Source organism: Tenrec ecaudatus, chromosome 2, assembly GCF_050624435.1.
Source record: "Tenrec ecaudatus isolate mTenEca1 chromosome 2, mTenEca1.hap1, whole genome shotgun sequence".
NCBI classification, from domain to species: domain Eukaryota; kingdom Metazoa; phylum Chordata; class Mammalia; order Afrosoricida; family Tenrecidae; genus Tenrec; species Tenrec ecaudatus.
In genome coordinates, this window is record NC_134531.1 from 62,310,749 (window position 1) to 62,322,968 (window position 12,220).

The window sequence follows — 12,220 nt, forward strand, 5'->3', positions numbered from 1 at the left end:
CTCTCAACCCACTGACCTCTGTGTAACACTGTAAATTCCACAACCTTGCCCAATGAATCTGCCGTTAGGATGTAAGAGATACTGTCAACGGATGTTGAAGCAGAAACCTCAAGTAGAGCCTATAATTTACCTGTTCTTTCCCTCCTGACAACCAGTTTCTTGTGAGCCCTCTTCTCAGCAAGTGAGCATCAGTCATGACCAGATCTAGCCCACCCAATAGCTGCCATCAACAGTTGACTCTAAACAAACGAACTTTGGTCAAGGGACAAAAGTCACCGGAAAGACGTCACCCAAACAACTTATTTCGAAGTGAGAGGTTCAATAAGCCATTGTCTGGCCAAGAATCGTAACCACAGGCCAATGTATATTCATGACCATGCCTCAGAAATCTATTAAATATTCATAATCACCTCAATGTACTTCCTGGTATACACAAATAAATTTCAAAATCCCCTTTTTCAGGGCCTTGCCTTAGGGACTCTACTTTTGACTTGCTCCTTGAAAGTAAAGGTTCCCCTGTCATTCCCATCCAGCCTTTGTTTTGTAGTCCCACCAAGGGAGGGAGGCCTGGCTGGGTAACAGCTCTCAAAATTCTCACTGCCCACGAGCCAGTTCCAATTCAGTGACCCAACAGGACTGGGTAGAACTGTGGGTTTGGGAAATTTTAACTCTTCTCAGGAGTAAAAGCCTGAACTCTCTTTCACAGAGCAGCTGGTGGTTTCAAACTGCTGACCTTTCAGTTAGCAGCCCACATCTTCAATGACAACATCCATATCCATTTTATTTCAATTTAAAAAGAAGTAATACCAGATACCTACAAGAACTAAGCAGTATGCATTTTATTAGATGCTAAAAATTCAAAACCAAATGCACTACTATCAAGTTGATTCTGACTCATAGCCACCCTAGACAGAGCAGAACAGCCTTTCGGGTTCCCAAGAACTCAACAAGAGTCAACATCATCTTTCTCCTGCAGAGTGACCGGTGGGTTCAAATCACAGACTCTGTGGTTAGCTGCTCAAGGTTAATATACCACAACTCCTCTAACTTCTCACGCCAAGTTCAATGCAAATTCATTCTCTTCTCCATTGCCTTTTATAAAACCTACCCCTTTTATAAAGTGCCCCAATCCACGGGCCTCCAGTTGACTTCCCACCAAGAGACTCTACAGGGCACAGAAGAGCTACTCCACGGGGTTTCCAAGGCTATTAAGCTTTGTCAGAGCAGCCTCCTCCACCTTTCTCCCAGATTACTTCCTACATCATTAAACCCATCTTACACTTCCAGTCACTCCACAGCCCTCCGACCCCATGTGGGAACTAGCCTCTATACAACCAGTAAGCCCAGTGAGCTCTTATGATTGGGATTCTGTTGGACATCCCCCTCCCCCACCCCCGGTCCAGGACAGTCTAATGCAGTCCTTTCCAGATCAGTTGGCAGTGGTAACCAGGCACCATCAAGCTCTCCTGGCCTCCAGATTGTGGAGACTGATATTTCCATAATTTATTTTGGATAAAATTATTTTTAAGTCTGTTTTATATATGAAACCCTAAAAGGAGTTATAGGGGCAAAAATTATGCCATCCAGATCACAAAATAAAATATGTATGAATCTATTGGGTGGAAAACCAATTTACTCTATAAATTTGCACCCAAGTCACAATACAAAGTTTTAAAAAAAACAGTAACAAGTTTAGTTTATACAACATATTTATAGGAATTAAATATATTAAAATCTAAGTAATTTTTTGTTTCATTTTAGTTCACAGTCATAGAAAATGAATAACCTGGGCACACTTTTCTATCTTGATATAGTGAAAATTATTCTCCATCTTATGCTTCTGGATAATACTTTTTTATGCCCAGTTATAATTATACTTATGGATTAATGAGGATATTGGTATGGTGGAATAAGTCTTTTAAAATGTTGAAAATATGCATTGGCCATCAAAATATTCACCATGACAGGTAAAGCTTTAATGAACTATCCACACTAGCTTGAGCAGTAAAAGCACAAAAGTTTGTAAATGTTTGTTCTGCAACCATTATTAGGCACAACTTTGAAGAATGCATTTAGTATTAAACCATGATGGATTCAGAAACTCGGCATCTACACTGCACTCGTGAATCCATTTTTTAAGATTTATCATCAATCTTTATATGAAAGTGAGGTCAGGTTATTCCATGATTTTGCTTCAATTATAGGCCTAAAATAGATGACAAGTGATTTTAACCTCATTTACCTACCAGAGAAAGAAAGATATGATACAAAGAAACTAAAGAGTCAATTGATGACATCCTATCACATACACAGATTCATACACACACCCTTCAACTCTTCAGGAATGACCAAGTCTGATTTATGAATAAGATATATCTTTGTTTGCATAGAAAAATATATCTGAACAGATGCCTGATGATTCATTTGCTTTTGTACTAATATTATAAGGCTTAAAAAGCTGTTCCTCACAAATTCAGTGCAGCAATTATTTAAAAGAGTGTTAAAAATAAAGTCAGGCGGGAAAAATCTTTCAGACTATTACCTTCTCTATTGAAATCATATGTGTGTGTGTTTGTATTCAATCTGAGAAAAGACATTCCTACTGTGAACTTGTTTGCCCATCCAAAATGTAAAAGATAACATCTACTTACCAACCCAACACAGTTGCTTAAAGCCACTTTGGTCGTGCTGTGCTGATCCTGCAAGTATCCTGTATAGTGACAGTTGTCTAAAAAGTCATGTTTCCACTGGGGTCCATCTCTCCCCCAATATTCGACTGTAAAATGTTTGGACACAAACTCCGTGTTGAGAGTCAAGTTTAGGTGAAAGTGCTTGCCATAGGCTGAAAGTTTGAAAAATAACTTAGAGGCCGCCTGTTGTGGGTCAAGAGGGTGCATGCTCCGCCTTCGCCTTGAGTGTTTATCGTTCTTCACAGTAAAGCTGAGAAAAGCTCCATTTTGATCAACCCTTATTGGAATCGTTAGCTGGTAGTGTTCAAGGTAAGTCAGGAATTCCTCTTGTGATCACAAAGCAGCGAATCCAGGGAAAGACACATGGAAAAAAGGAAATTTAACAGGAGAAGTAGTAGTATAAACAACAACACATTAGTTAAAACTATGCATACCATTACATGTGAGGTAGGGGCCAAAAAGTGATGCTATCTTAAACAAAAAATGAAATAGTAAAAATTTAAAATCTAACAAGTCATCAAATTCCAATCAATTCATTCCTCGCAAATAGAATTGTTTGTGAAGCGTTTTCCTTTATAAGTTTCATTTTGAAAACACGAATCCTAAGTGTTCAACTCTACAGGAAGTAAGGATATTTTCCATTAAATAAGAAACACCAAAAAGTCCACATGCGCAAAAGCATAGAGTTTCACACAGATAAAAATCTGTTTATGAAAGAGTTATCCAACAGATTTTATATGGGATTTCTAGAGCCTTGGAGAAATTACTCTTGAAAAAACCCTTGTTGGGAATCTAAAATACAGCAGGCACCGGGAAAAAAGTCAAGTGGCTCCTCAAAACGTAAAACAGGAAGTTACTACATGATCCAGCAATTCCCCTGCTAGGTAGAGTATTTTCTTTCACAAAATAAATGAAATCAATATGTCCACACAAAAAGGTTTTGAGGTGAGTGTTCACTGCCATATTGGATGAAAAGGGGAAACAATCCAAATGTCCATCAACCGATGAATGGATACATAAATATGGTACAGCCCAGCAATGGACTATATTATTCTGCAACACAAAAGAATCAAGTACGGATCTGCGATAACCAACCTATATAATAGTTACATCCATAACTCAAAGTCACTCTAAAACATTATGTTGAGTGAAAATAAAACAGTTATAAAAGACCACATATTTTATGGTTACATTAACAGGAAATGTCCAAAAGAGACAAATCTCTAGAGATAGGGTGCAGATTGTGGTTGCCTAGGGGTAGGGAAGGGGAAAGGTTTGGGACGGAATTTGGGAGTGGCTGCTAATGAGTGTGGACTTTCTTTTGGAGATATTGAAAATATTGATAAATTGATTAGGGTGAAAGCTGTATAATGCCATAAATATCCTAAATATCATTGAACCTTCTTCAAATGGGTGAAGTATACATGCAGTATATCTCAATATAGTTGTTAGAAATCATGAGAACTATTAAACATATGTTCTTCACTTAACTGTCCTAACTATTGCTTATCTCTCTTCTTAGTCACACCTTCTTTTAATTAGGGTTACTACTTAGGGAAACCCAATGTCTGTCACTGTCTCACTGTCTATACGTGTGTTTACCCACAAATACAAATTCCCATGAAACCACACCCAAGTGGAAATAAGTTGAAAGACAGTAATTATTTCACTTCACATAAACAAGAGCTCCTACTAACTGCAATGGCTTTGTGAACGTGCTCTGAGAGCCACACTCTGTGCACACGGGCTTGGAGATCTAGACATCAAACGATCATAGCCCGGAAAGTCTGCCTCATCAGCATCAAAAAGCGATCGCCTTTTGTGATTACATTCATAGGATGCAGATCCAAAAATATGCCTTTCAATAATTCCACAAACGTAAGACCCGTCCATGGGAACAAGAGATTTATTCCTGGGTGCTACTTTGCCTAAATCTTTTTTACGATATAAAATCCAATTCTATAGATTAAAACTATAACCCTTATGGTCTAAGGGTTAGGATTTGAAATGTTCAATTTCTGACAACTCTTAATGCTTCAGGCAAGATCAAAAGCATCCAAAGTAACCATTAAATCTGCATCTCAAAGTGCGGATAGTGCTCTTTCCAAAGGGTCTTATTTGGAAGTGCTCTGTATCAGAATCTGTCTGGTTTCTTCCTCTTTTAAAGCTAAAACCTTTGGATTACTTTTGAATGTGACTCTGCTCACAGCTTTCGTTAGCAGGGTAAGCCGACTAACATTTAGGGTTCAGAATAAGAGAGCTATCATCTTCCATGAGGAACTGATCAACTCTACAATTCATTGGGTGTTGATAACTAACAGGACAAGCTAAACATTCATAAACCAGCAGTGAATTGACACCATACACCTCCCCGCCTACCGCTACCGATACCCCCAAAATGGTCACCCAGATAAATGCAATGAATCCTTTCTTGTTGCAGAAACAGCGAAGGATTTTTTTGGTCCGTTTCAAAAGCAGGACTCCTACCTTGAGAACTGTATGAAAGCCTGTGGTCACTATGAAACTCTGAAGAAACCATGATGAGGCTCAAAATCCAGGTCAACGTCTTCCACAAACTTTCCATAATTCGAAAAACTGGATGATTTTTAGAGGGCTACCTATGTGCTAGAGAGTCAACACCATGCCAAAGTCGAAGCATAACAATTTTATTCCTTTAATAATCCTTGGAAATCAGTTATTAGACGTTCCACTGTTTAACAGGTACTTTTCTCCCAACATCCTGTGCTTTCTTCTGTGTCTAGATTCATTTTCTCAATCCAAAATGAACAGAATAATGATGGTGGAATTTTTCATCACAAAAGCATTAGGCTGATTAGTTACTAACATATGATCTTTTTATAACCTAGAAAAACAAAATAAAACAAAAAATTAAGTTAACTTAAAAAGTATCCTGCATGCAGAGACCAATTGCTATGTATTACTGAATGCTTGTTGACTCTATTGAATGTAGACATAAACCACCAAATAAGTTCATGTAATTAATGATATCATTGTTCCTTAAACTCTAAGTAAACATTCGTAAGACTAAACACAGAACTAGAAACCTAAATAGCTGCTGCGTAATGTCAAAGCTACTTAATAATCAAATAAGATCATAAATCTTTTTTTAAACATTGAAGAGACCAATGGGTGGCTATGGTGAACTAGCCTCCTTTTATAAAACTTTTATAAAAGTAAAGTCTGTCTTCACAACCCAAGTTCATCATATGTCAGCCATAACCATGTGGGATCCCATTCCTTAGCATGCTTCTCAACATGCTCATCTCCAGATCAGAGATTGTTTGTTGCTTTATGAGGCAACAATCATTTTCTCTGATAAAGTAGATCTGTAATGAAAGCTTAATATTTAACAACTGCCTGTAAATACCTAGACAGACCCACAAACTAAACTAACAAGTTATAAAAACATTTTTGAACATATTTACTGTAACCTTTGACTTTGCGGGAAGTCTGTGAGGCAACTTCAACTATCTAGAAAGCAACTAAATACAAACATATATTTTTGGAATGCCTCTCAGTATCACATAGCCTTGTTCACATATTTGACTCTCAGCATGCAGCGCCCTTCCCTGTCCTTGTATAGATTCATATTTTGTACAGAATGTTAGCAGGCTGGGCTAACCAATCTCCCAGCAAATAGCATTTTGGAAGAAATAAGAAAGCAAAGTAGAAAAGGGCCTAGAAAGATGCTCACCAGGAGCACAAAAATGGCCAAAAAACAAAAGCAGAGTTGGGGGTGGTGGTGGTGGTGGTGGCAGTAATTAATATATTATTTTTGAACTCCAAGGTATTACAGTTTGAGGTACTTTATCAAAGAGCCCTGGAGGCAGAGTCAATATGTATTGGGTTGCTCATTGCAAAGTCAGCAGTTCAAAACCACCAGCCACTCCGTGGGGCAAAGATGGGGCTTTCTACTCTCATACTGAGTTACAGTCTTGGAAATCCACACAGAAGTTCTACGCTGCCCTATAGCATTACTATAAATTGGGCCTCTATTCAATGGCAGTGAGTTTTCATCTTGAATTGGGAATCTAAGATCAAATATTTTTAATTAGGCAAGTAACTTAAAAAGATGCAGAAGTATATCAACGATATCAAATCTCTTTATCCCCAAAACCATAATATGGGGATTATTGAATGGCTAATGCTCACTGCCTAATTTGGGTGCAGATACAGTCACTGCAGATATACAAGATGTCTGGAGTTAATTAGGAAGTTAACATATATGGAGCGCTCTCTTCCCCATGATGCAAGCAATACTGGTTATTACAGCATATAAAATATCCACACCACTTGAAATATCTTATGTTGGTGTTCAAGTTATTAAACTGCTAAACTTTCTCAAACTAAACTCCACACCAATGTGTATTAGCAATAACAGTTCAATTGGTAGCTGTGCACAGAGTGACAGATAAAGTCTGGAAAGGTTGTCAAAGGCCAAGCCATAAGTAAAGACAACGTTAACTATCCATCCCTAATCTACATATATATAACTTTTTACATTGTCAAACCAATCTTGTGAAGTAGATATGACCCCTATGGGGTGCAGACTCTAGAGAGCCCTTAGTGATGTCACTTTCTGATAATCATACCCTTGTATCAACCCCTCCCCTTGAGTAATTTGAATCCGTATCATTTCTTCAATTCGATTATAAAAGACTCCGACTTCCATCTTGCTAGCTGACTCTCCCTTTATCCCTCTGATGACTTCAACTGCTATACGGAGACATCCCCCTGGCATGGAACTGAGGGTGGCCACAACATGACCAGCAGTCATTTGATAGAGCTCAACATCACCTCCTGGCTTAAAAATAAAAACTCTCAGCCAAATAGGAATGGAGAGGAAATTCCCCAATATCATTAAGAACATATAAACAAACCAACAACCAATGTTATTTTCAATAAGACAGAAACAGAACAAAAGCCTAAAACTCCAAACTTACTGCCATCAAATCAATGTCATCTCAGAGGAACCCTATAGAACAGACTAGAACTGCCCTGCAGCTTCCCAAGCCTGTAACTCATTTAGGGAGTGGAAACCCATGTCTTTCTCCCATGGAGCTGCTGGGGGTTTTGAACGGCTGACTTGGAAGTTAGCAGCCTAATCACCAGGCAGAGTCAATACTGTATTGGAAGGCCAAAGTTGAGTAATAGGGCAAGAAAGAGAAATAAAGGGTATACAAATTGTTAAATACAATGAGGTGACATGATTATATATATCTATATCCATATCTGTCTATATCTATTACATATAGATATAGATATATGAAACACCATAGAACTCCCCAAGAAACCACTGGCACCAAAAGGTTCCAGCAAAGTGACAAAGAAAATGAATCCATATCATTTCTGCAATCAGAAATGCAGAAATTTACTTGAGTTCCTCTGGACTAAGAAAGAGAACTCTGAAAGACAAATTAGGAAAACATACCATTTACAATAACCCTCACAAAAGATAAAATATTCAGGTATAAATGTAACTGCAGACATAATAAAAGAGTTATCCTAAAAAATTATGAAGAACTACTTCAGGAAACCAAGATCAACATGAATGAAGAAAATATAGCCCGTTCACATATAGGAGCACTAATTGGGTAAATGTCAATATTTTACCCAAAATGATCTCCAAACATAATGCAACCCTAATCCAAGTTCCATCCTCACTGTTTAGTGAGATGAAAAACGAATGAGCAACTTTATATGAAAAGAAGAAGCCTTACAGGATAAACAATCTGGAGGAGAAAACAATGGGATCTAAGGTTCCAGGGTGGACATAGAAAAGGGGGAGGCAGGGGAAAGGAAATGGGTGTTCACAAACCCAGGGACAAGGGAACAATAAGTGATCTAAAATCGATGGCTAGAAGGGTGTAGGAGGCCTGATAGGGCTTGATCAAAAGCAACGTAACCGAGAGGAATTACCGAAATGCAAATGAAGGCTGAACATGATAGAGGGACAAGAGGAAAGTAAAAGGAAATAGAGGAAAGATCTAGAAGGCAAAGGGCATTTATAGAGGTCTAAATACAGCCATGTACATATGTAAATATATTCATGTATAACGATGGGGAAATAGATCTACGTACATATATTTATAGGTTTAGTATTAAGGTAGCAGATGGACATTGGACCTCTACTCAAATACTCCCTCAATGCTAAAACACTGTTCTATTCATTGATGCTCACCTGCCAGACACAATCACCGAAAACAGAGAAGGTGCATAAGAAAATATGATGAAGAAAGCTGATGGTGCCCGGCTATCAAAAGATATAGAGTCTGGGGTCTTAAACCCTTGAAGACAAACAAGTGGCCATCTAGCTGAGAAGCAACAAAGCCCACATGAAAGAAGCACACAGCCTGTGCGATCATGATGTGTCGATGGGATCAGGTATCAGGCATCCAAGACCAAGAACAAAATTATACCCAATGTGAATGCAGGTGTGGGGCATGGAGTGGAGATTCAATGCCCATCTGTAGACAATTGGACATCTCCTCACAGAGGGGTCACAGGGAAGAGATGAGCCAGTCGGGGTGCAGTATAGCACCAATGAAACACACAAACTTTCCTTGGGTTCTTTGGTGCTTCCTTCCCCCCACTATCAGGACCTCAATTCTACCTTACAAATCAGATTAGACCAGAATATGCACACTGCTACAGATAAGAGCCCACAACACAGGGAATCCAAGATAGATAAACCCCTCAGGGCCAACAAGGAGAGTAGAGAGGTGGGGGAAGAAAGAGGAAATCGATCACAAGGATCAACCCATAACCTCTTCCCAGAGAAAGGAACAACAGAAAAGTGATGTGGGGCAATGGAGGACAATGTAAGATAGAAAAATAATCATCTATAACTTATCAAGGGTACATGAGGGAGGGCAGGTGGGGGGTAGGGAGAAGAAATGGGCAGCTGATATCAGGGGCTCAAGTGGAGAGAGAATGCTTTGAAAATGATGATGGTGGCATATGTGCAAATGTGCTTGACACACTGGATGAATGTATGGATTGTGACAATAAATGTAAGAGCGCCCAATAAAAGTATTTAATTTTTAAAAAAGAAAGAAAGACACCAAGGAGGGTAGGGAGAGAGAACCACTAATTAGACCGCAGACAAGCATTAAGTCTAGTGAAAGGCAGTAAGTACATTGTATGGGAGATGTCACCACGATGTCACCAGTAAAGCAAAGAAAGACACTGAAAAGTGTGCACATAGATGACAACTGTGGTAACTATTGGGGCCTTGGAGGTGTAGTGGTTACACATTGGGCTGTTAACCACAAGCACAACAGTTCGAAACCACCAGCTGCTCCAAGGGAGAAAGACAGGATTTTCTACTCCAGTAAAGAGTTACAATCTCATATGAAAAAGTAATAATAATTTATAAATTATCAAGGGTTCCGGAAGGAGGAAGGGTGGGGGAGGGAGGGAAAAAAATGAGGAGCTGATACCAAGGGCTCAAGTTGAAAGAAAATGTTTTGAGAATGATGGTGGCAACATATGTACAAATGTGTTTGACACAAAGGATGGATGGATGGATTGTGATAAGAGCTGTATGATCCCCCAATAAAATGATTTTTTTTTAAAGTTACAGTCTCAGAAACTCACAGAGACCGTGCTACTCTGTCCTGCAGGGTCGTCATGAGAGACTCAATGGCAGTGAGTCTCGGTTGAGTGTTGGTTATGGTAAATAGCATAACATACACATACTGCAATAGCAGTCATCGCTAACAGTCACTTGATAACGTGTAACGAAACCCAGAGGCAAAGAGCTGTGCTTAGTGGGTGGCTGGGGTCACTGGGAGTACACCTGACCAGGTAGTGTTTTGTTCCCTTGTACCTCCGGTCACTAGAATCAGCACTGATGGTGGTAGAATAATGTGATAAAGGCCACGGAGAATGAAAGCACAGTTTAAAGAATATAAGCAATGCCCCTGAGCGGTACGTGTAGAAATGATTGAAATAATGTGCCTCAAGCTGTGTAAACTCTCACTGAAAAAAATCCCAAAACATAATACTTCAGACTTTAATATATCTCTGTCCCTATCTCGATGCATATGCAATGGGATACTATGCAGTATATTTGCAAAACTTGTGAAAGTCAGAACTCGTTTTCCACTGAAAGAGAAAAATGGTAGGCTGCACCCTGTTGCAAAAGACAGTCCCAGTGAGTTTGGGCTATCACACGTTTCCATATATGTTATATATTTAAAGGATGATTGCACCATAAACTATGTGAGTACATGTGCACTTTAATATGTAATCTCCCTTTTAAAAGAGAGATTGAGTATGATTAGCCCCGTTGAGCTATTTTCCTAGCAAAGGTGATAGACTTGTACAGAAGCATTCACCCAGTGTCCTCTGTTTTCTTTCCAGCTCATGATACAAATGTACACTATTGTTGGCCTGGTGTGGGGCACAACTATTTCCCTCTTAAGACATGTCTTGGGCTTCTGTTTTGCAACCCCCACTCTTACTCTTATTAACCCAATCTTGTAAATTCACAACTTGACCAAGCCTTCAGCTTTGAGGGAAAATGTGATATGTAACTACTTGGACAAAAGTAGACTAACATTTGATTAAAGTACTAGTAGTAAAAAGGGCATTGATGCAAAGTAGGAAGAGTAGGAGCTTTGAAGTTAAAACAAACTAGAGTTCCACTCTTGTTTCCGTTCAAGCGCCAGGATCTGGCACCTGGGTACTCATTAAGTCTAAGTCGTTCTCCTTTCTTCCCCTCTCCCTCACTTCCCACTTTCTTTGAAGCCTCCATGGCCCGGGGAAGGAAGTTAACAGTAAATGGTTAGGTAGGTGAGCTGTTGACTTTAGTGGAGCTGAAGCTTATTCAATCTTAGTCCTTTACACAATGGAAATGAATACGTGAACCTACTTCCTGGCACCTGCTGGAGAGGTTAAGCTGGGCATCATGCCCAAATGGGTGTGCACTGGCGTTTCCAAATATATTCCCAAAGTCTGGACTCATAATGCGAAGCCGTGAGCCTCATCCAGAAAGCACAGTGAGTAAATCCTTCAAGTTTGTGCGCAGACGCAGTATGATGTCGGGGAGAGCACTGTGGCTTTGGACCCTGGCTTGATCCCTTGGAATCCGTTTCCTCACCTGTCAAATCATGATAATGATTTCTGTCTAATGAAAGTGTGCTGAGAGATTTAATTAGATTATACAAGCCACTAAGTATCCACAAACTTTGATGGCTAAGTAAATGTTCGTCTTCCTCCCCGTATATCTACCACATCACTTCTTAGAGGTCTTCTTTCAAAGATTGTTCATGTTCCTCCTTCCCTCAAAAGTGAAAAGGAGTCCGTGAAACTGATGAAACTCTAGCAATTAGGTGCCATACTGCCTTCTGTAGGGAAATGTAGCTAATTTAGGTCATGAAAATGGGGCTGGCAGCTATTTACATTTGAAAAGAAAATCAAAACCATGCGTTTTGCTGCAATTTCACATAAGCTTTCTTGCCAAATACAAATGGACTGGGGAGTCAATCTACAGCATCGCTTAC

General features: G+C 39.3%; 1 protein-coding gene across 3 annotated transcripts in view; it reads right to left on the reverse strand.

Annotated features, from left to right (window-relative positions):
• Positions 1–12,220, reverse strand: part of ADAMTS6 (ADAM metallopeptidase with thrombospondin type 1 motif 6) — a 308,640-nt gene that overhangs the window by 293,295 nt on the left and 3,125 nt on the right. For all 3 annotated transcript variants that reach the window (XR_012782832.1, XM_075541085.1, XM_075541084.1), the window contains exons 2-3: positions 5,178–5,553; positions 2,652–3,016 (exon numbers count right to left, since the gene is read on the reverse strand). Coding sequence is in view for 2 of the 3 variants with exons in the window: in XM_075541085.1 (XP_075397200.1) it covers positions 2,652–3,016; positions 5,178–5,274 (462 nt within the window). In the remaining variant the exon portion in view is untranslated. The remainder of the gene's footprint in view (positions 1–2,651; positions 3,017–5,177; positions 5,554–12,220) is intronic.